The sequence below is a fragment of the Aythya ferina genome (assembly GCF_964211825.1).
Source record: "Aythya ferina genome assembly, chromosome: 4".
NCBI lineage: Eukaryota > Metazoa > Chordata > Aves > Anseriformes > Anatidae > Aythya > Aythya ferina.
In genome coordinates, this window is record NC_140300.1 from 53,588,935 (window position 1) to 53,614,033 (window position 25,099).

Sequence of the window (25,099 nt, forward strand, 5' to 3'; positions counted from 1 at the left end):
TCTTACTTCCTAGGAGTAGATTTGTGACCTGAGAATGGTGAAGCACCAGAAGGTCTCCATTATTTTAAAATTGTTTCTGTAGCGATACATAGGAAAAGCAAAGACAATTTTTTCTTAAATGTGTATGGACATACAAACGTCAAAGCATAAAATGGTGAATTGACGTTCCATATTTTAAAATGTAAGCCCCCCCAAAAAAATTTAATTCCCTGAAGTCTAGACCAAGAAGCTGCATTTTGCAGCACACTAGGCAGTATGGTTTATTTACAATCTTGCCTTGTATTACCTGTAATATATGCAGGCTTTTACAAGTCCTGAAGTGGTACCATAACTAGTTAGTGGCATAAAGAGCTATTTAATAATGTAGTATTCTGTACTATTTTGTATATTCTCAGTATATATATTCTAATATTATGTTAGACAGACATTGTTAACTGTGGCAATATCTGCATTGGAGGAAAGGGCTGCTCTTTAAGAACACCGATATGGAGAAAAACCTTTTTTAATAAAATAAAGCAAGCAAATGAACAACAACAACAAAAACATTTAGAAGTTCTCAAGTTTTAACATGTAGAACATTGGAACATGTGCTACTAAACATCTGTTCTCAAACACTGGTCCTGATGCATACCCCAGTTAAGTTTTCACATACCACAATTATTCATTCCTACTAATGTCATTATTAGAACAAGCAGCTAACCTTTATTCAGGCTTCAGATTCATATGAGTTGCTCATTCTTTGTCTCTTGGTTCCTGGAGAGTAGGACAGTTTTACTGTCTCTGTCCCTCTGTCCTCAGTCCCAGTTTTCTGGGAGAAATGGGCTGAAACCCATAGGAGAACAAAATAAAGCAGATGAGTCAATAGATAAGAGAAAAAGGGGTGAATTATTTCTTATTGATAGGTATTTTGCATTTTTTGAAGCATGGAAAGAATGGAATCTTCTGCATTGCCTGGAGTCATAAAGATTCCAAAAGAATAGCAACCTGCAGCGGTGATGGATTTTGGTGAGTGTTACTGGAAGAAAAAAAAATAAATTAAAAAAAAATAAAACATCAAATGTACATCTCAAGTCAGTGAACTTTGGCAGCACCATCGGTGATTAATTTTAAAACCGTTCTCACTGGCCAAAATTTGGTGTATATAAATCTCCTGTATTGTTAGGCTATATTTTTCATGATTTTAAGAAAAAATAAAGGAATTGTATCCAAAAGGAGTAGTTTCACTTTGATACTGAAACCGATTACTGATTTCTACTTAGCCAAGAATATTCTTCTAGGTTTCTTACCTGTAGGCATAGAGGACACTTATCAAAAAGCTATCCCTCTTGTCTTCATTGTTTTGTTTTGTTGTTTTTTTTAAAGTTTGTTATTTCAAGGACTAGAAATCACTATTGCAGAGCAAACTAAAAGTTACGATTGTATTACTAGAGGAGGATAATAGTTTATTTGCAAAAATGATCAAATGTCAAGCAAGAACATTGTTGTGTATATTTTTTCAGTACATTTTCAAACCTTTTTTTTCCTTTTCTGCCCACATTCTTTAAATTCTTTCTGTATGCTGTTTTTTTGTTTTGCTTTTTTTGTTTGTTTGTTTTGTTTTTTAATTTACTGCTATTTGGCTTATTTGTGTATAATCAAACTTGAGTTTTGGATAGCCTACTCAGAATGGTAGCTTTTTTCCTCCTAATATTCTGTTGTAATTGGTTTCAGTATTATTCGAACCATTGATGGCAAGGTTCTTCACAAGTACAAACATCCAGCTGCAGTGTTTGGCTGTGATTGGAGTCAAAACAACAAGTGAGTAAAAATTAACCCTAATAATTGATACGTAGTATTTAATTGGATTAATGCTATAAAGTAACACAAAGTTATTGATTTTAGAATATGATACTTACTGTTATATTAGAGCACAGAAATTGTTTCTGTTTCACAGTAGGATGTCTGTAGTAGCTCTGCATTTCCAGTAGTGTTCATTTCCAGTAGTGTTCATTGTCCGGTATTCTATTTTTTTGTGTAAGACAGTCTATTTAACTTCTAAAAAGGTTATCTTTGTACTATCAGGAAGAAAACATCTCTGGTTTTAATTCCATATAATGGCAAACCTATATGAACAGGTATGAGATAACCACTTTGTAAGGTTTGGGAGATACATAAACTGCAATGAAATAAGGCATGGGGATCTCTTAAGCTACTTTTGAACACCCTGGACATCCACTAAGGCACTGCATGTTACAAAGAGATACCAACTTCAACCCTGAAATGAATGTGATTATGTCAATGATATTGTGCCTGAGACAGTAAGTTTCAGTCCCTCAGGTGATATTTATTTCTACCAAAAACATAACAATGCAAAATAAGTACTTCTAGTTCTGGCAACCTGTACTAAACAGAATTACAGATTAGAAATATGCTGTTAGATCCTTCTCAGAACTGAAGCTTAATGTAAGAAATTTAATATGGTTTTAATACATGTCTAATTATTGCTGGTTGTCCAATTCTGAGAACACTTTGATAGTGATAAATATCCGTAAGTAGCTATAAGAAAATTTATGTCTAGATAAGTTGCAATTCTTCGAAGTAAAAAATTCCACATTAATATTATTAATAATATTAATAATACCACACATAATGTCATCAGAAGGAACCCAGTATGCCTCTACACTTTGGCAATAGTTGATAAATGTGTAGCTGAATAAGAGCCATATTACAGCTCTTCAGTTATTACATTATATACTTAATTTGAAATCAACTCCCTGAAGATGAATCAAAACGTAACTTGAAGTAACACACTATAATTTTAAATGTTTGTACATTATGTAATCTTATAAATTGATAAAAAGAAACACTGAAAATACGTTGCAGCATTCTTCCTGAGTAACAAAAAATAATATTTGAAAAACTGAATCTATCAATATAAGGCTTATTTAAATATTTTTTCAAAGAATTGTTTGAGAATACTCCACATTCTACTATTTGGCTTTTGTTTAGTGATTTTTTCAATTACTTCCGATGACAAAGTAGTCATGCTGTTCTCTACATCTCTTCTGAATTTTCAGTTTTGTCAACTTGTTTCTTGGTGAGTTTCCTAATACATAGTTCGTTCCGATAGTGTCTATAAAGTTTCAAAAGAGAAGAGGAAAAAAACATCTGTTTTAGGACTCACCCTCCTCGACTACTTGTTTCACTCACCCATACTTCATGGGAATTGTAGAAAGCTATGTGTTAAGATAGTTACAGTCTGTGAGGGTCAATGTTTTTCATTACTTGTGCTTTTCTCTGTGTATTTCAGTAAATTATAAAAACATGCAGTACGTGATAAAAAACTGTATGTAAAAACAAATACAGATGTCATTGCATAGACTAACCAAAGGATTACAAGAAGTTTAAGAGTTAATTTAGAATATGTCATTTGAGTGTGACAAGAACACACTTCTTTTCTTAGATAAATACACGAAAATGCAAGGAATACAGTTGTCAAATGATTTCTGAGTTATAAAATTGAGTTGTACTTGTCATACAAGAGATTAAGCAGCAAACTGAGGTTTCAGTGTATCTAATAATAGGAATGCTTTTTTTTTTTTTCTAATACTAATCCTAGCAACAGAAATAATTGTCTTCAGACTGTCTAGTTTTCATGCAGGTACGGACAATTTTGTGTTGAATTTTTAATATAAATTTTTACACCAGGATTTGAACTCAAGTTTGTGTTAAGGGAGAAGCATTGCAGGGGAATTTGGTAGCTGAAAGCTGACTTACACGTGCTGGCCATCGAGGCATGGAAAAGAGCAGATATTCAATAGCAGGAAAGGGAGACGTTAGATTGGCTTCCTTTTAGTGACTGCTAAGCTGAATATTTAGGAGGCAACTGCAATATTGTGCAGATAATTGCTAATACCAACATGAGAATTTGTTGTCAAAACCAGTTATATGGTAGTTCAATCTACTAATACTTCTGTGCTGAGTTCTGAATAGAGTATACTATTTTCAGAAATGCTTGGTCAGACTGTAGTGCAAATACTATTCCCTATTGTAACTAATGGATCTTGGTCTTTGTCTTTTTTTTTTCCTGATTTAATCTGAAATACGCTTATCAGTAGTGACATCATAAAGTAGGAGCAAAATAAGATACTTTAAAAGTAAATTGTAAAATATGCATCATATTTACTTCTAAACTCAAAACCCTTGAAAATACTTTTCATGATTCCAGGGACTGATTTTCCTGTTTTATTTTGCAGAGATATGATAGCTACTGGTTGTGAGGATAAAAATGTTCGTGTTTATTACTTGGCAACCAGCTCTGATCAGCCACTGAAAGTTTTTACAGGGCATACTGCAAAGGTGTTTCATGTACGATGGTCTCCTCTGAGAGAAGGAATCCTCTGCAGTGGCTCTGATGATGGGTGTGTATATCTGAACTATTAGGAAAATTTAAGATCTTTAGTTGCACTGTTTCTGGCACCTTAAAAAACTCTGTGAATAATAGTACAAATCTCTGTTTTTGTCAAATTAAATGTTGCTCTTCTGTTAGTTTAACACAGTGTTTTGGCAGCAGAATAATTATCTAAATTTGTCACAACTGCTGTATCAATGCATTTTTCCAAATGCTTTCCCAAGAGCAGAAAGTGCCTGATGCTTGTTAACAACAGGAGTGAGGCAAGGATGATACTACATGCTTATTCTGCATTTAAAGATACAGGTGCAAGCTTTGGTCTTGAAAGAGGAATTATTTGAAAATAAATATTCCTAGAAATAAATATTCTGAAGTTTGAAATGCTGGCTGGAGACAGTCTTATTTCAGATAGGTGGACATAAATCTTTTGATGGACATAAATCTTTTGTATCCTTTTTCAGCACTGTTCGAATATGGGATTATACACAGGATGCTTGTATAAATATTCTTAGTGGACATACAGCTCCAGTACGGGGACTGATGTGGAATCCTGAAATTCCTTACCTTCTAATATCTGGCAGTTGGGACTATACAATTCGAGTCTGGGACACAAGAGATGGAACGTGTTTGGACACAGTTTATGATCATGGTGCAGATGTGTATGGTAATATTTTAAATATGTTTTATTTCTGTATTAAAATAAATTTTAATCAAACTGGCTTTTAGATAAACTTAATTATTTGACTATATTTTTAAATGCTCTCTCTACTAGGATTAACATGTCATCCTAGTCGTCCATTTACTATGGCTTCTTGCTCTCGGGACTCCACTGTGAGACTCTGGTCATTGACACCTCTTGTAAATCCTATACAAATAAATATCTTAGCAGATAGATGTTGGGATGAGGTTATTGGTAATATAGGTAAGTAAATTGCATGTACAGTTTTTTTAATTTTCTGTATGTTACTATACTTAAGGAAAAAAAAAGTCTAAATCTTTGTGTTTGTTAGATCGTGCTGTGGAATCTGGTGCTCCTCCTTTGCTGTGTGGTAAAGTTTCCAGGGATATTAAGCAAGAAGTGGAAAAACTGACAGGAAATCCTCGAGGAAAGAAACTAAGATGGTTTTCAGAATGTTTTTCAGTAAGTATTCTACAAACTTAAGGATGTCAGTCAGGTTAAGGTTGTCAGTGTTCTCTACGCACTCTTCTGAAGTTAATCTCTAAAACAAAAGTTGCTTTCTCCTCTACCATTTTCTCTCTTAAAGGAAGTTCAAAAATACACAGAAATCAGCTCTCTTAACAATTCTGCTTGTAAAAGCATCCATGACTGAATTGTCACTTGTGAACATCAAACTTTCATAAAGGAAGATAGGTGGGATAGCTTAATTTGTCATAGGAATAGTTTGCTTTAATTAGAATCTTCCTTTGAAGAAAATGAAAAAAATACATTTTATGAAACTACATTGGACTTTTTTATTTTAATCCATTAAAGGAACACCTCCATTCTGGATGAGGTTTGAACTACCTGAGTGTCTGTGCTTGAACTGTTGGGAGATGTGGATCACTCATGCCCCAGTATCCGTCTAGTGATTTTGCTCCACTGCACAGTAACATTTCCCATAAATCATTACAGCCTTTTTGTGCAGTTCAGTTAAAATTATAAACTACTAGATACCTGTGAGTGCTTACCTACATGGGAGCTGAAATTGATGTAGAAAAAGGGCAGAAATGTCCTAGAAATTACAGTTTGTGTCAGACAATTGTTATTTAAGTGAATGCTCTATCTACAAAGATCAAACAAAAAATACAAAATATTTTCAGTATGTTCAAACAAATATATGTTTTGATTTCTGGCTAAAGTTTAAGGTATAATGCAAAAATGTTGAAACACTTTTCCTCAATTACAAATCCTGAAATTTCCTGACTTTTATTAAAAATATTTTTAATGCAATTCTTTGTTTTACAGAAGTTACACATTTGGATGTCCTGTATTAATTCTTGAGTAAAGCTATTATGGAATATTAGAATTTTCTAACAACAAACTTTTTTGATCATCTCTGTGCAGTGCTTTTTAGAGTCCAGAAGCTAAGTGTTATGCTTACACTATTGTGAGTCAAATGACAGCTTTCATGGATTGAAAAAGGAAAATTGAAAAGAGAATAGTGATTTATTTTTTTCTAGTACATTCCTCTGCTTTTTACCAGTTCAGAGATGACTGGGCCTCTAAACATGTATCCTGTTATTCTTTAAAAAGCTCCTTCAGGTCAAAGTTTTAATATTTTTTCTTTTCATCCTTTTAATGACTCATTCACTTCTAGACTTCATTGAATGTTAAGCCATCATCCTTGTTTTACAGAGGGGAATATTCAAATATTAGACCTATATGAATGCTTAAAATTTCAACGACAAAAAATTTGCCTTGAGGACCTGCAAAATTTTGTGTGTATACTGTTATATGTATCTATTTTAAGATTTTAGTGTTGTAAACTGAATTGTGGCAGCTGAGACTTGAAGTTGTTTCTTTACCTCACCCATTACTTCAAAAGAGGGTAAACAACTACAAAAGAGAGTAAACAACTGTTTGGGTAGGTCTTGCACTCCAGCAGCTGAATGTTGTTTTATGCCTGCAGTAACCACCACATAGCTAGTAAACATCTGGGAGCACAAGAGAGAGCTCTAATGATGAGCTCTCAGCTGTGGCCACACATAAGCAAGAACGTGAATTCATGAATCCTAGTGTATCTTTAAGTCTTTGAGAAAAACAAAGAGGTTGTAGTGTCTTGAACTGTCATGTCTTCATGGTAAAGCTTCTAATATTAAAATGGTCTGAAATTACATTTCTTGGAATTGACTGAGAAGTATTTTCAAGGTCTTTACAAGTTTAATTTCTCTTGAACATTATTGTAATTCAACTTTATTTTTTTCCCTAACAATTCTAGCCTCCAGGAGGCAGCAAAAATTTGTGGGATTTAGTTGCTGTAATAAAAGGACAGGATGATAGTCTGCTTCCACAAAACTACTGCAAAGGAATTATGCATATGAAACATCTCATTAGATTTAGAATGGTAAGTGAGTAGTAAACATTACCTGGTTAATAATACACTCAGTATTTCACTCTTTAAAATTAGCACTTGATGCTTTACAAAAGGATTAGAACTTATCTCGTGCCTGAAGATATTTGTGCATTATCAGTTCTCTGTGCAATATTAATCTGTTAGAACAATGGCATCTAGGTGAGTCTGTTTGACTTCATACATACTCAGTGTTAAAATGCTAGGCTACATATAGAGTACTTCTGTATTCAGTGAAATTAAATTCTTTGTATAAACACAAAAGTTTGTAGTTGTGTTCAGATGCAGGGGCAGGAATTCATGTCTGAAAATGGAGGAGAGGCAGCAGAGATACGCAAATATGCTCTGTGACTCTCTGGAAGGAGGAGTGGAAAAGAAAGAACCTGTCATTAATAGAAATACACAGCTGAAGAGTGACTCGATTGTGAAATTCCAGAACCAGGCCACAGAATTATTTGTAGTTGCATGTGTTGAATATGCAACCAGATGTACAATTTGTACAGAATATGGGGCTATGTGGTTCTTTCAGGGACTTCTCAGAGAAACTAATCAATCCTATGCTCTAATGACTGGAAATAGAGGAAATAGAGGAAAGCAATCTAGTGGTATGGATTAGAACATGTTTAACTGTCCCCTCAGGTATTTATTCCCCCTTAGGAATAAATACCTGCCAGGTATTACCTGATGTTTGTTGTCGTAGGTTGTCTCTTTTGCATAACTTACTAGACTCTTAAAGAATGACTGAAGTGATGGAAATTTTCTACTGGTGATATTGACTATAATTATAGCAATTACTTTGCTAATACTATGAAAGAGACAAAAAAAAATAAAAAAATAAATAAAAAAAAAACATTTATCTCAGCCAGCTAGCCTATGAAGAAGAAATTCATTCTTGATCCCTGCAGTGTAAGCAATCTCTTATCCATGTAACCGATGTTGTGAACTTGTAACAGGTGAGTCAGAATAACAGCAGTAAATGCTGCTTGATCTGTGGTTAAATGGTCCCATCAATTAAAAGCATTTTGTTACCTTTTTGTCGATTTGGAATCCTGCTTAAGCCCTATAGGAGAAGGTAGAGATAAGATAGTGCTGACATCCTCTGTATATCTGCAAATATCTTTTTTTTGTTAGGAAACTGGGTAATGACATTGCAGCAACTAGACATTTCATGAGGAAGTAGAGACCTAGAGCAAGTGTGCTTTTTGTTTTTTGTTTTTTTTTGCTTTTCTTTTGTTTTTCTATTTCTAGCAACCAAAGTTGATTTATTGATTTATTGGAAATTTTAACATAAAAATGACACAGAAGATAAAGCTGCCAAATAAGAAAGTAATGTTGTTTGTTTAAAAAGAAAACAAACAAACAAACAAAAAAGATGCTTTGCCTTTCTTAGCAGAAATTATTATTTCTTTATTTGGAATTATTATAAGAGTAATAAGTCATTTCCAGCTCTATGCTGGAATTTAATTTGCAGCTCCATTCATAAATATTTTCAAAAATACTGAGATTTTTATGATGGACAACTGGGTGGCTTAGTGTTGCATATGTGAAAATGTTTGAGAATGAAATGAAAGTATGTAAAAGATGAAAGGAAGATAAGGAAAATGTATATGTGCATCAAAATACTAACAGTTGTTATAATGATATAAGTAGTTCACTGTCATTTTACTGTAATCTCTTAGAATTAGTATTTTCTCTAAAGGATTCTTTCTTATAGCTTTTATATTTTATTGTAATGCTTGATTAAAATTCATTAAGAAAACTTGTTTTCATCACAGAAAACCAACTGTTGTACTCTTTAATTTTTTTTTTATCAGTCCAAAGCACAAGAGCTGACAACAGTAAAAATGTCCAAGTTTGGAGGTGGTATCGGTGCACCAAGCAAAGAGGAAAGGCTTAAAGAAGCTGCAGAAATACATTTAAGATTAGGACAAATTCAGCGATATTGTGAACTGATGGTAGAGCTTGGAGAGGTAAAATATCAGACCATTATTGAAAACAATAAAATACAAAAGTTTATGAAAACCAGCTACCCAAGCAAAGCTTGTATAGGAACAAAAGGGATAATAAATCCAGAAATAATTGATTCAGATATATTGTTTTTAACATACACAGACTAATAAATAGCTAATTAATATTTTAAACCTTTTGATGAATTTATTGTAATGGAAGAAACATGAAATATAATTAAAAATACAGCTCTTTCCCAAAATAAACTGCTCAGATATGTAGAATGTATTCCTGCTTTCTTCTAGTGGGACAAAGCTCTCTCAGTTGCACCTGGTGTATCGATGAAATACTGGAGGAAGTTAATGCAAAGGTAAAGTGATAAAAATACAGTGCTGAATTGTAAATTCTGTTCATAAAATGACATAAGTAGGAAAGATACCAGTAGTACTTGGGTTCTCTGACAAGATTATAGTGATGTTATGTTTTGTTCAGTAAGGTTTGGGCTGGAACTGTCAGGGATTTCAACAGTGATTGGGGGTATGTAAATCAAGTTAAAATGTTAAACATAAATTACAAGTTTGACTGGAAAGTTATTATGCGGTAGAGAGCAGTATCCTTACAACTTGGAAGTCTTCTGAGATCTGGTAAAGTAGATGTTTCAGTGAACTTGAACTTCATCTAACACCTGTACCATAAAGTTTGATGAACAATTTCATATGTAGATCTTTCTTGTTTGTTTATTCATTTGTTTAATTAGGAGAGCTGATCAGTTGATTCAGGAAGAAAATGATGATGTCATCCCATACTGTATAGCTATTGGAGATGTAAAGAAACTAGTTTCTTTCTTTACTTCAAGAGGCCAGCTTAAAGAGGCTCTGCTTGTTGTGCAGGTATTATTACATATACCAGTGTATGCAATAGCATTTATGTATTCATTTCTATTCTGAAGATGACAAGCATATTTAAAAGGCTAGCTCTGTTCACATTTGCAAAATGGCTAAATAATGAAACCCTACTCTTCACTTTCATTCTTTATTGGCCAGTTTTTACTCAGAAATTGTAAGAAGGTATCTCATGCTTACAGATTTTAAGTCTGATTCTTCTGAATTGCAGTCAAACAACTATAATGAGAGCTGATATAGTTTTTGGTTAACGTAAAAAATTAACTTGATTTTATCAGTCGGAACTGCCCTTAACTTTTAAGGCATGTAGGATTTCACTTGCATTTCTACGAAGGTCTTGAGTATACTGCTTCTTCTAGAATCTTCAGGCAAAACCATTCAATTACAGTAGAAATCAATATAGGAAATCAACAATGATTCTATCTATGATTCTAACTTTTAAATGAATGCAAAAAAAAAATAGTGTAACCTATTACCAAGAGGGACATGTCCCTTCTGCTTTCTAATGTAAGCACAAGTTAAAGGGTGCACAAAACATGCAAGACTGATATTTTGTTTCACTCTTTCTCCCTGTCATTTTATTATTTTTTATTATTTTTCTTTGTCTGCTTAGTACAGCTTGTTAAATAAACTGTCAAGATATGTACCTGGCACGTTTTCTCATGCCTACCTGTTCTCAAGTGTTTAATTGGCTCATACCTGGGAACTTGAATAATAATGCACGAGAATTGGTCCCTTAGAAACTGTCTATCTGTATCTTGTTAAATTTAACAAGTTATAAATTGTGAACCTCAAAGCACTTTAACACTTTAAAAATATCTTCACTTAATTTTTGGAAGACAGGCATTACAGGGTTTGCTTTTATTACAATTAACAGAGTAGTCTGTGTCTCGAATGTTTAATCAGATAATGTTAAGCAATAAAATGCCAGGACTTAATTACCATTTTAACTGAGCCTTGAATTTTAATGGCATTATACAAGCTGCACCTTAAAGGGCATGAAAGAATTTCATTTTAAGCCACACTGATCTTTTTTCACTTAACATTAGAAATAATGTATTTCAAGAAACAAAAGAGGTTTGTTTTATGCCACTATATAAACTTTCCAGATTGAATGGATTGGCTATGTGGCCATGCAGTTCATCCTCCACTCTAAGCCACTTTTTCCTAGGAGAGTAAAAATCAAGCTTGCAATCTTCACTGTCCATTTGAAGTTTATTGAAAAATTGGAAGAATGCAAGGCGTAGGGAGGAAGAGGTCTCTTGCTTCTGTAGAATTTCTTGTATGGCTACATAAAAACAGGCTAAGATTTAGCTATGTATAGGTTTGTTGGTCTAAACGTTTCCTTTGTTATAACTGGGCTTTAGAATTTTTACAGATCTCAAATTTATCTTTGAAAATAACATTTAATGTCAGTTTTGATTGGCACATTAATGAATCTCTCATTTTATTCACTTCTAGGCAGCTTGTGAGGGAAATATACAAATGTCACCACTCTCCACAACAACTGGATCTTCACATTCTGATTTAAACAATACAGATGATTATAATGAGTAAGCTTTTCTAATTTATAACTAAAGCTTCATTTTGGTGCAGTATATAATGTCATCAAAAAACATAAACCTTAGTGGTTTAATTTGGCAACAGCAATGTAGAATTTGACAACAAAATATTACATCTTCTAGTATTTAGTTAATAGGGAGACAGTTTCAACTAACTGATTCTACAGTGTATAATTTCACCACTTGCCCTTTCTAGTTGCATTTGTCATATGTATTATATAAATATTATATAGGTATCGTATAAGTATCTTTTTTTTTCTTGATCTTTAAGGAGCTGCGCTATTCCTATGCACTTAAATATTTTTAGATTTTTAGTTTTTTTACGTTAGAACTTTTGAGAAGTGTAGAGTAAGACTTAGTATCTGTAAGACCCTGTGTTTTATGCATCTTCATCTGAAGGCTTCACTGGTTTTCATCAGTGAAGTTTCTAAAATTTACACTAATAGACATATTTTCTTTGTGTGTGCTGACAAAGAAGCCACACATCTCTCCTTGTTTAGAACAACACTTAAAAACTTAAATCGCGTTGTCATGCTGTATGTATAGTAACAAAAACAGTTTGGAGCCTGTGTAGCTACTTCATTTACATGCACAGTTTTTGAGTAGTTGGAGTGATATTTATGCAGTGTTCCCAGGTACAGAATAAATATCCAAACAGTTGATCTCTCTTCCCTCAGTCTGAAGAGACATTTCAATGCTGGTGTGGATTTTGTGAAACTGACCCACCTGAATGTGTACCAACATAGGTGGATTCAGCTCAAACCAGCTACATTTTTGACTGTGTGTGGTGTCCTTATATGTAAGTCAAATATAAAAATTTTAGGGTACATAAACAAATGTGACTTGTATCTAAATACAGAACCAAACAACTGCAACCTTAAAGCGATCTTGCTGAATTCATGTTTTGTTACTGCAGGCTTCTTCAAAAAGTCAGTAAAGAATTGGCAGAATGGTATTTCCAAGATGGCCATGCGGTGCTTGCAGCATGTTGCCATCTGGCTGTTGAAAATATAGAGGTAACATTGACTTTCTTATTACATCTTTACATATTGACAGTTTTTTCAAATATGTGCCACATTCTAAATTCTACTAACTAAACTTATTTGCTCTGTATTTATTTATATTGATCCTTACAGTATTGAAGTTAGTGGCAGAACTCCCATGATTGAATTTAAAACAAGGTTTCTCTCATGCACAGAACATATGTTGTTGTTTAATTGAATTTTAGTAAATAAAGTACTTTTTATATCAGAAAATATGCGGTACATAAGTACCTTATATATATACATAAGTATTATTGTTTACTGTTTATGCTGACTAAAAAGACCTACTCAGAATTAAAACTTTGTTGTACTACAATGAATGTAATGTCCATCAAATTTGCAATATAAATGAAGTAAATAGGGAAAAAAAATCAGCCCAAAAATATGGCTGATGTGTGAGGAACATTATTTTTTTTGTTTGTAGTTTTACATATTATTTCTTTTCCTCATGGACTTTCCACTGGAATTTGTTGTTGTGGGCCCAATACGTTCTTCCTTCTCTGTCCCCCCAAATGAGTAAAATTCCATCTTAATATGTTGTTGAGAGAAAGCAATCAGTTAATGCCTGTATTTCAAAACAGACACGTTTCAAGTTTTGTATAGTCTCTTACTGTTTAATATGCTATTATCCCTATCAGATACTTCAGTTACCCAAAGAAAATATGAACAGGAAAGTCATTCCTGTTTTTTATATTCCCCATTTAATCAAAAGAGGGGGAAATATGTACTCTGAATACTACCGTCCTTACCTAGGACTAAAAGGAAACACTGTCATGCTTGTTATGTATGACGTTTAATCTCTCAATAAAGGAAGTTTCTGCTAAAGGAAATCTATTTGGTTATTTGAAAACTAGTACACATGGTACGTGATGGTCTCATTCAAGAGGCCCAAATTTTATATGAAAGTTCCTTTAATTAATGCTTATTTTGTCCTGTAAAAGGCAGTTTCATGGATGAATGTCATATGCTCAATGCAGTGAATCCACAAAAATGCTTGTGTCCCTTAATGATATAACTTTTTCATTGAGCAAGCTTGCGATGGCAAACCTGATTCGTGGAAATGAACTGGAGTTGGCAATCAGTGTGGGTACTGTCTTAGGAGAAAATGCAGCGCAAGCAACACATTATGCCCTAGAATTACTAGCAAGAAAGTGTATGACAGTAACAACATGGTAAGAACTTTTTTTAATCCAAAGATGATTTCTTTCTTTTTTTTTCCCCTGACAAAACAATTAAGGTGTTTCTCATTCTGATACTTATATATATGTCAGACCACTATGGGTAGATAGATGTCTGCTTGAGTAAAAATTAAACTTATGAAGCATGGAGAATGCAAGTGTTCCACTTTATTCTCAAAATACATTATGTATGCATTGTAAGGGAGAGAAGAGTCCTTGTCATTTGGAGTACAAAATGTGCTGAAAAAGCTAGGTACGTACTTGGGCAATAACTAACATAGCAAGTCCTAGTCTGTACTCAGTAAAAATGACTGCTTCAGACAAAGTGAGGCTAGAATTGAATTATAAAGTTAATAAGCACAGAAGTTCAGGTAGGATTTGCAAAGTGATTTTAAATACCTGCTTTACAATATAAAACCCTGAGAGACTGATGTATTATTTTACATCTGTATTGGATATACAGGACAGCTGACAAGATCTAAAGATGAAACAGGTTTACTGTTTAATTCACTTACTGTTAATTTCTCTGTTGCACGTAGGGGAAACTTCATCCCTCTGCTAAACTTTCTCTTCTTCCTCATGGTTGTTTTACTTTGAAGGGTACAGTTTGTGTCTGTTTGTTGTCCACCAGTGAAACAGAAAATCTTGCTAAGATATATTTGGAAGCTGTACAGTGTTTCAGAACTGACATTCAGTAAACAACATGTGTTTAAACAGATACTGTAATCAAGACTCAGTTTTGCTGCTGAAGTTGGTATTTGCTCAAGCATCTGGGGGTAGCCTGAGAGAAATATAGTGGAACTCATTTCTACAGAGCATTTAGCCTAGAAAAAGAAGCAATGCAGAAAAGGATATAATAAGAAATGGATGTCTTGCTACTTTGGATTCGTAATGATTCAGCATGTCCACATTGCACCAAGTCTAACAGAGTTGTTCCATCAACTCCATCTGCATCTTCTAAAGTCTCTGAAGCTGTTTCTCTGTTCTCCTTGCATTCATTGTGAAGATTGTTTTTCACCTTCCTATTAAAGGGTATTTCACAATTGATGTGTATATCCAGTTCCATAGTTAAAACTTGTTTTGATCTCGGTGCTATAAGAAACACTAGTAAAAGTACAGCCTTTACATGTAAGTATGTATATAAAATTTCTGCAAGCCTATGGCATGTCTACATTCCAGTCTATAAAGGTACACATAATAAAATTTTAAACTAGTCTGGTGTATGTTGCCCAAGTATACATCTGGATTTATCAGTGTGTTCCATATGCTATACAGAATATCTGTTACAGCTATACCATGCAATCCTTGATTCTGATTTGCAGCCATTACAGCGTATTCTTCCATTCTGTAGAAAAGATCAGAGATCTATATTTTGTAATAAAGAGATGCTAACAGCATAGTAGTATAAGTATTTAGTCATCTGCATGCATAAGATGATGAATGGTGAAGCTGAAGTTCGAGGGCATCTGGGCTATTCGTTGAAGGCCTTGCTTTTTCTTTATATTGATTATTATGCTTAGGGAAATCCACCAATCAAAAGCATTTCATTGCCGAGAAACAATTGTGTTAATTAACTTAATTAATTCCTCAGGGAATACCAGAAGGCCAATTGCTAATGAAATTAATTATTGATGGAATGTTTTTCTAGAAAAGCTCTAAAATATAAAATCCAAACAAAAAAAGTCAAAATCAAAGATGCATACCCTTCCTAACCAATCCAAGTCTGCAACCTTTGGAAAAAAAAAGTGGGCATTTGGGAAAAATGAGTGAACTTAATAAGGCCATTTTCATTTTATGTGTGTTTAGTGCCTAAATACTGCTAAAATGAACTTCCTTCTGCTATTTAGGCTAGTGGCATTTCACTTGAAACACTGAATTCTGCATATCCTGACTCAGACACCTTATTTTGTTCTTGGGGCTAATTGTCATTTTTTTTACAATCCAATTCTTAAAAAAACATTCCACATAACACAGTTTGAAGCCATTATATGAGGTTTGCTCTGTGTTTGTTGGTTTTTTTTTTGTAATAAACATTTGATTTCAGTTTTCAGCTGAGCAGTTTCTAGTCACTTAAAAAATTACTACATTTGAAGTTGAGTACATGTGACTAACTGATCTTGAAAATAGTCAAAAATTTTGAAATATACTATATTCTGAAAGGGCCTTTCTGTATCTTAGAAAAGTGGCTATTGCAAAATAGTAATAATAATAAGATAACACATTTTCCAAAGACCTTTTGGCATTAGGTTTGTTAGGTTGTTAAAAGGCATTGGAAAGATTTCTTTTTTCTTAAACACAGTCAGCTAACTTGGCTATTAGATTTGCTTTTGTAGATGTTCTATTATATTTTTCTTCTGTATACAAAGTTAAGAATACAAAACAAAGTTTTATTCATTACTGTTTCAATGTCTTCCTTTTAGCTCTCCATCACTTGGATACAGGTATTATGCTTCTTTCTAGAAGGAGAGATTAGAAAAGTGTGTGACTTCACTAATGCTAAAAATAAATTTAAAATGTGTCCTCATTATTTAATCATAGATGGGAAGTGGGGTGGAAAGTAGATATTGGACAGCAACTTGCATTTTTAAGCCAAGGACTGCATTCTGACAAGCCAGGGGAACTCAGTAGGAGATTTTGCCTTACACAGTGGCAAGTCAGTCTTGTGGGTCACAGGAGAAATAATGCCTGCATGAGTAAAAGAGACATAAAACAATAAGAATAATTAATTATTTAAAGCTCAATATTATTTTTTTTTTAAATAATTTGCTAGTATTTATGTGCGTTCTCTCCAGCTGCTTCTTGTGTAAAGTAGGATGGGGAAGTAAACAAATGGTAAGAAGTAGAGAATACTTCAGAAACATCAGTCTGCTAAAGCCCATTTTTTTGTGTTTAATCAGAAGGATTAAAATAGGTATCATTCTTTTCTTGTATAATCTTTTTTTATCACAGAAGCTGTAGCCATTCTGAATGACTGAAAGATGTTTTTTGCTGATGTCATGGTGCTCTAAAAGCCTTTTACCCTCAACTTCTGGCAGTTTGACTGAGGATATCGTTTCAGGACAGAGCCACACTACCCTCTTTTTTTCAATGGGAGAGGTCCTACTTTCCCTTCCAATCGCTGCTCATGTTTTCTTCCATCTCACTTGGAGGTGGTTCTTACACTTGAGGATTGCACAGTTGTTTAATTCAACCACCTAAAGCAACATTAAAAAAAATCTAGAAATTAAATTCTCAAAAAAGAAAAAAAAAGAATTCAATTTTTGCAAGGTAGTGACCTGGATCTGCCTACCTAGTGATGATATGTGCATTAGAGAAATTGATGAGGGACGGGATGATGCCTTTGAAAACTGGAACAAAAAGATATAAGAATGGAAGGGAAGTGGAGATCTAAGGGAAGGAAGAGGTAGAACCTCCTTCTTTAGGCCTTAGTAAGCTATTGATTGAAATCTTAAGCCTCATTTATTGTACCAAAAATAGACTCCCAAGTTGCTTCTGATCTTACCTGGAAATAGCCTTTTTTTTTTTTTTTTTTTTTTTTTTTTCTTTTTTTTCCTCCCAGTAAACTCATCTGTGTAGAAGGAATGTAAAGGGAAAACTGTTTCATTTTATTACAAACCATCAAGAATAACAACATGTTGTCTTTGTGTTTGTGCAGGGATTTAGCAGCCGATCTTCTTATGATGATTCCTGATAATAAACTGCATTTGGTAAAGCTATGTGCTTTTTATCCTGGATGCATAGCAGAAATAAATGACCTACATGAAAAGGTACAATGAGAAAGAATTTACCTGGATCCTAAAAAGAGGTTTTGTAATGATTTCAGAATGTATAATGCCAAATAAATTTAAGATGTTTTTTTCACTAATGTTCTTACATATGTTCAATATATTTTTTTCTCTTTCAGTCTTTATTGACTTTATTTTCAGTACAAGAACTTTAGTTCTTTAATTCTAGTGTGTACAGTATTTTCATGGCACAGGTTACTTCCAGAAGTAGCTTATGATCTTCATCATTTTTTGTCAATAGGATTTATAACCTCATCACTGAAGTGCAGCCTAATCATGTCTTGGCAGATCACCTTTTTGTAGTACCCTGAATTGTTTTACATCTTGATGTCTATAGTCTCCTTAAGCCCTGCCCTTCCCTTCCCCCCCCCTTCGTCTTCAGCAGCAAAGGAGTCTGCTCCACTAACTCCCTCCCTTAAACTCAGGCTGCACATCTTCAAAGGAATAGTAACAAATTCACAAAATCACTAACAAGTGAAGCTGATACTTACAGAACCTTCTCCTTCAGCAGTGTCATCTCTACTCTAGATGGCTTTTTAATGCCTATTATATGGAGGTATGTCATTCAAACATTATCTTCAGAGAGTTTGATCTTAATGATATATAAGAGCTTCAGTATTTCTGTACATCTTAGATGGTTGTTTGAGTATTAAAATAATTCTTTAGCAAAAACCTTGTTTTCTAGTGTAATCTTCCTGATGCAGAAGAATGTATGCGATTGGCAGAGACAACTGAGGCAGACGGAGATATATTTGAAACTATAAAGTACTATCTGTTAAGCACAGAACCAGAAAAGGCTCTCCCTATTGGCATTCAATATGTGAAAGGTACTTAAATGAAGAAACTTTTTTATGCATAAGTAATTTTGACAGCCTGCCTCTTTAGATATTTTTCTATTATTTCTATTTCTATTTTTCAACAGAACAACTTCGTGGCTCAGATTGGACTTTAGATTCAGTCTGCCCATATCTTGACCTTCTAAGTTACATACGTACTGAACAATTAGTGTTGCATAAATGTAGCAAGTGAGTATGTTTTACCTGTTTTTAGAAGTGCAAGCTTAATTAAAGGAAACATTTGGAATAAAAAGCTATAGGTACACATCATTAAAGTATTTTTTGCTGACTAGAAGAGGGCTACAAAAAGATTACAACAAGCAGGCTAATTCCCAGTATGGAGAATTGAATGTGGAATTCTCCTAAATTTAGCAAGAAGGAAAAGGTGTTTTTCTTCTTCTTTCTCTGTGAGGCATTTACAATGGGTGAGTCAAGGTTGGCCGTATTTGAAGAAGCTCATTTGGATCACAACTTGTTTCCGTTTCCTGAAGAAAAGGAGTAGTGGTACCACATACTATATGGGTTTTTACGTCAAGGAAAAGTTGTTACTCTTAAAATTAACTCTGAAATATTTGGAGTGCTGTGGTTTGCCTTTCATAAAAAATGTGGTTGAAGCTAGGTGTTGGGGGTATCTGCACAAGTGTATGTGTGAAGAAAGGAGCAGAAAGCTTAACTCTTACCTCTGGTCTGTGGGGAAAATTGATGGTACTGAAAAACATACAAATATGTGAGACAATTTTATTTACATTTTTGAGTTTTATTACATTAAAATGTCTGAGTGCATTCTTTTCGCAGCTTTATGTGATTGGGCTTATTAACTGTGTTATACTTGCCATTTAAAATGTAATAACTAAAATCAGTACACAGCAGATTAAATCTTTTTTTAATAATTACATCACACCACAAAGAAAGTAAACAGTCAGCTAACGTGTATTACCCATGAAAGATGGACTGATAAATCAGTTTTTAAAATCATATACTTGAATATGAGTTTAAGGTTTTTGCAAATGCTTGAAATCTTTATTGTTTATGATTAATACTTGTCCATTTATAGGTTTCGGAATGAGTTGTTGATTTTGTGTGGTTACATTGGTGCTTTACTTGCTATCAGAAGACAGTACAATAGCATTGTACCTGCACTTTATGAATATACAAGGTAATGTTAAGTTTTCAATAACACTTAGAAATCTCAATCCCTATTACGATGTATGCCATAGATAGTCCACACTTCTCCCCCACAAAAAAAAAATAATCTGAGGTCTCAGTTCTGTGAGTGGTGTATAGTGGTGAAGCCATGCCTCCTATGGAGCCTTCTTTACTTTTTTTTTTTTGTGTGTGCATTATGTTAATAAAAGTTTTTGAGTTAGCACAAGTTGTGAATTCAGGATTTCACTCAAACTTGTAGTTCTTTATGAAAAACATTATTAGAAGTAGATGAATATTCAACATTGCCTCCATGCATGATTAGAACTGTAACTGTAAATATATAATTTTGTATCAGTGTAGACCACTTGGGAAGACTTGTTCAGTAATGACAAGGACAAGCTGTGACTGTAGACCTCATGACTTGCTTGATTTCCCACTAAAACACCTGTCTTGACCTTCTGGCACTTGCTAAGCTAACATCCCTATCTGCAAGCATTTCACTTTGCCTAGCCCACTGACTTGGCCCAGCCCAGCCTAGTTACTTGACTTGACCTGACTTACCTTTATCCACTTGATGTGACCTGGCCCATTTGACTTGATCTCACCAACTTGACCTGACCTGACTTGGCTTAACCTCATCCGCTTGGCCCAACCCATCTTGACCCTACCTGACCTGGTCCGCTCAGTTCACTTGACCTGATCTGACTCCATGTGGCCTGACCTTATTCGACCCAATCCAACTTGACTGTACTTGACCCAACCTGGCTTGACCTACTTTGACTTGACTGACTTGACTCAATCAACTCAACTTGAAAGGAGAAAAAAATAAGTTCTATAATCTCTATCTTATCTGGGAAATAAAATAGGTTTATATACAATATTTTAGTATTCCTTCATCAAACTATAACTATTATTTAGTCTTCCTCTCTGATTTGTAAGGACACTGCTGTCCAGATAAGTAATTTCCATTTATAGCATAACCTCTCACTCACAATTTGGCACCAACAGATCTTTTGGGTTTTGTCACCCATTTTGCTGTGTGGCAAAGCCATGTCCAAGATGTCACTGATTTTGTAATGTGGTCTGCTTTGGCATTGCTCCAGCTTATACTGTGACACTACCTGCAGCTTTGCTAAAAATTACAGCTCGTTTATAAATGTTGCATGTTGTCCAGTCCTTTTGAACCCTAAACTGTGAGTTTTCCTGATGTTTTATCATAATTTTCTACCAGCAATAAATAGCATAAATTTAACAGATATTAAATCTGTGTATTTGCCCCATTTCTTTGACTCCTCTCCATTATATTCTAGACAGCACTCCTTTCCTCTTAGCTACCGTCATCCCTGAAACCTGAGTGTACAAACAGGAAAAGGAAATAGCACTGTTTTTATTTCTTTTATGAGCCACAGCTTTACATATTGGGGAAAAAAAAATACAAGTTTCTACAGAAGGGCCATTCTGATACAGAAGCGAATAGGCTAATAACAAACAGAGACTGTGATACCTTGACCGTCAAGCTTTAAGTTTTCTTGGGATTTAAAGAACCACTGAACAAAACTGCTCTATTTTTTTTTTTTCTCAGATTGCACAGTATTTTTGGGATTCATAGGTTTTTAGATTTCAGGCCATCTGCAACTGGATACTTGTATACATACATGCTTAAGCTGCACATTTTTAAGGCAGTCCAACAGAGATGGAAGCTTGCTGAATTAGGTCTGGTAGTAACTGTCACTTGTATTATATTTTAATTAAAAATAATAATAATAATAAATCCAATGAAAGTTTTTTGAAACTCTGTTTTCCACAGGTAATCAGATAAAACAAGGCTATCCCAGAGCATGTATTAAACCACCATCATTGTAACCATATTTTTATCACATATTTTTGTGCCCTTACTTCTAGTAAACTTGTCATAAGAAAATAGAAGCCTTAAAATATAGAGGCCTTAAAGAAAAAACAAAAAAAAAAAAAAAAAAAAACAAACAAACAAACAAACAAAAAAACCAGATAATTGAAGAGAAGCTTAATGAAAAAAGTATACTTTTTCTAGCATACTAGAATATCTGGTAATTTACTATTTCTATGGGTTTATATTGATGAATATATTATGATGAATATATTATTATCCTTCATATATTATGAAGGATCAAATGCTAAAGTTACATCAAAATATTTTGATATTACTATTGTCTATCTTATTTTTCTTTCAAGAAAATATTAATTGTTAGAATTAATTTGGAATTTAATTATTTTCTTATTTTCTTTCTTTTCAGTCAGCTTTTAAAAAGACGAGAAGTATCTGTACCTTTGAAAATTGAACAGCTCGCGGAGGAATTAGATGCATGGCAAGCTTGTACTCAGTTAAGCAAGTAGGTGCAAAGTATGAAATTAGCATGAATGAGACTGCTGGCATTTAAATGTTTATTTGTAAATACAGTATTTATCCTTTTGTAAAATTTTAACCTGAATGTAAAAAATTGCTATTGTGTGGACGTTAATTTCTAATGCATAACGTACGATGGTTGAAAAATAAATGTCTTTTGTTCATAGGCCAACGGATGAATTGCCACGCACCCCACCATCTGAATCACAAAAAATGGTGTATTCAATACTGGTATCACGAATACAAGAGGAGCCTCTGAAAGGAATGGTTGGGCCAGACTATGTCACTGGATCAAATCTTCCTAGTCATTCTGATGTTCACATCTCTTGTTTGACGGGGCTAAGGATACAGGTACAGTTTCAGAGAGCCAAGGTATTCTGTCTTGGTGATAGTGTTGGCTAGTTGTGAAGTTACCGTAAGTCTAATGTCTAGCCCGTCGTGGGAGGAAGAATCTTTTTCTTGTTGTCAGAGTAGCAGAAGTTAAAGAGGACAAGTGCTGAGATCTGCTGTGTTAGAAAAGCTATATAAAGAATTGTCCAAACAAATGATTGCCCAATTTCCCAAACCAAAACTTTTGAATTTCCATGGGAAAGACAAATTTATTTTGCCAAATGTTCTTTTTAAAGTGCTTTCAACTTATTAACTCCTACCTCACAGCACTTTAAATTAAAAAAAAAATAATCCTGTTTTTCTGTTTTCAACAACATACTGACATTATTCTATTGTTAGAATTAATTGTTATGGAAATGCATAATATAAAACTTAAAATTCATTAATTAAAGCCAAATATTAGAAAAGTAAATATTCAAATATATTCATTTTTCACTTGCATAGGGCTTTATGATCAAAATGTACTAGTCCTTTTAATGCTTCTTTGGTATATGTTATTATTTTCACAAACGGGAAATTGACAGGGCCTGAAAACACTACTCAAAGGCTTCTTTCTCCAAGCACTGGTTCAATGCCAAATTACTCTCTTGTATGAGGCTATTTCCACTGTCCAGTGCAAGATGCCAGCCCAAAGAATGAGAGGGTTGTTGAAGGATTAAGAGGGATGGTTTTGTATCAGAAATTGGAGATCACAAAATGCTAATGAGGTCCTTGAGGTAAACAGAATTACAAACTGAGCATCCTCAAGTCTAAAAGATTTGCTGCCAACGCCTCCACATTAGAACATAGTCTTTGCTGTGTCTCAGAGGAAAATACATGCCCCATGTTAGTTGTTGTTAACAGCCACAGAAAGATGTCATTGTTATAATCCATTTGACAAGAATATCAAGTATGGTATCACCAGTTTGTCGTCTACAATATCCTAATCTCTGGATTAGCTAATATTAGGAGTTACTGCTTTAGGCATGCGGATCAGCTCACAATTCATTGAGTTAATACTAAGGTACAGTAGCCTAATTGCTTGGTTTTACAGTTTTAAGTGGTAAATTCAGAGAAGAAGGCACTTAAAACTAAATTGCAGCTTTGACACTATTTTATCAGATGAGGAAATTAGCAGATAGCTTTTCTCCCAACAGATAAATTGGTGTTTTGTCCTTCATGTTTTTCATAGCGAACAGTTGAAATTTTCCTGTAGACTGCATGTACCTTCCATGCAGGTGTTATATATATGTGTGTGTGTATATATATATATTCATATTTATTCAGTTTTAGGATGAAGAAACCCAAAGATCACCACAGATAATTACAGTGAAGTATGTATGATATTCTGAAGAGAAAAAAAAAATCTTATCTCGGACTCTTACTCTACAGTTACATTTTGCCTGAATTACTGGCAAACATATAGAACACAACAATTATAAAAAAAAATAGAAAGATTACAAAATGTTGGGTCTCCAGGTTTTAGAAGATAACCAGTTCACTTAACAGTTGTGCATTACAAATTCAGCATCAAAGCTTTGAGTTGACCAGGTACTATTTTTGTATAAATTTAGGTGACAGATGTAAATCTAATTTTTACATGCTTCTCAGATGTAACAAAATGTGCTGGTCATTCTGGTAGTCTTTACTCAATACTTGTGTACTTTGTTTTTTCCCTCTCCAAACATTTTTGCTGTACAGGGTCCAGTGTTCTTCCTTGAAGATGGAAAATCTGCTATTTCACTGAATGATGCTTTGATGTGGGCCAAAGTGAATCCTTTTTCACCACTAGGAACAGGAATACGACTTAACCCATTTTGATGCGGTGTTTTCCTCTGTTCTTTGTAGTGCTTAGAATAACAGTTTAGGGGTTAATAGCAATTTAACCTTGCTTGTCAAAGGACAGAAAGATGGCAGTTGATCCATCCTGAAAGGCAATTACTTGGACTTTGAAAACTGTAATATGAGAACAAGAAAATGATTTCTATATAAATGTTTCTTGATAATCCAAAGAAAAATTTGAGAATCCAAAGAGAAAAAGTCCTAACTTAATTGACAGCCATGCCTTTTTTTTAAAGTAAGAACTGTTGTCAGACAATGCAGACGCATTTCTGTTAAATTTGTGTAAACAAATGCCTTGTAAAGCAAGTAGGCAACTATCTGCACATTATCAAAATACAGATAACAAACTGTGAAATTCATAAACACACTTTTAAATACATAGTGACTTTATGGATAGCCACTGCAACCCATTTTTAGAATGACTGAAATCCTGCAGCTGATTAACACATTGTGTCCCCCTTTTTAATTTTAACTAGTTTTTACATACAGAATTCTATAGCAAAAGTAATATTTCAAGTGCTTAGATGACTTTTTCATCCATTATTTACGTGCTTTAACAGTAATACAAATATGTTTATTAATATTTTGTTTAGATAGGTTTGAATATCTACATTATAATACTCTATTTTCTAATAAGTTCGTCTT

The 25,099-nt window shown here is 33.7% G+C and overlaps 1 protein-coding gene across 4 annotated transcripts in view; it reads left to right on the plus strand.

Moving 5' to 3' along the window:
- WDR17 (WD repeat domain 17) overlaps window positions 1-24,630 on the plus strand; it is a 49,970-nt gene extending 25,340 nt beyond the window's left edge. For 3 of the 4 annotated variants that reach the window (XM_084517451.1, XM_084517448.1, XM_084517450.1), the window contains 21 exons: window positions 923-1,005; window positions 1,711-1,797; window positions 4,236-4,400; window positions 4,852-5,054; window positions 5,163-5,312; window positions 5,401-5,531; window positions 7,330-7,455; window positions 9,276-9,431; window positions 9,714-9,778; window positions 10,166-10,298; window positions 11,772-11,863; window positions 12,789-12,888; window positions 13,948-14,087; window positions 16,514-16,534; window positions 17,749-17,860; window positions 18,564-18,705; window positions 18,801-18,903; window positions 19,769-19,870; window positions 22,134-22,229; window positions 22,411-22,594; window positions 24,314-24,630. In XM_084517451.1, the coding sequence (XP_084373577.1) occupies window positions 923-1,005; window positions 1,711-1,797; window positions 4,236-4,400; window positions 4,852-5,054; window positions 5,163-5,312; window positions 5,401-5,531; window positions 7,330-7,455; window positions 9,276-9,431; window positions 9,714-9,778; window positions 10,166-10,298; window positions 11,772-11,863; window positions 12,789-12,888; window positions 13,948-14,087; window positions 16,514-16,534; window positions 17,749-17,860; window positions 18,564-18,705; window positions 18,801-18,903; window positions 19,769-19,870; window positions 22,134-22,229; window positions 22,411-22,594; window positions 24,314-24,433 (2,511 nt within the window). In that variant the 3' untranslated portion in view covers window positions 24,434-24,630. The remainder of the gene's footprint in view (window positions 1-922; window positions 1,006-1,710; window positions 1,798-4,235; window positions 4,401-4,851; window positions 5,055-5,162; window positions 5,313-5,400; window positions 5,532-7,329; window positions 7,456-9,275; window positions 9,432-9,713; window positions 9,779-10,165; window positions 10,299-11,771; window positions 11,864-12,788; window positions 12,889-13,947; window positions 14,088-16,513; window positions 16,535-17,748; window positions 17,861-18,563; window positions 18,706-18,800; window positions 18,904-19,768; window positions 19,871-22,133; window positions 22,230-22,410; window positions 22,595-24,313) is intronic. The other variant, XM_084517449.1, reaches the window with a different exon arrangement.
- The last annotated feature ends 469 nt before the right edge of the window (window positions 24,631-25,099 follow it).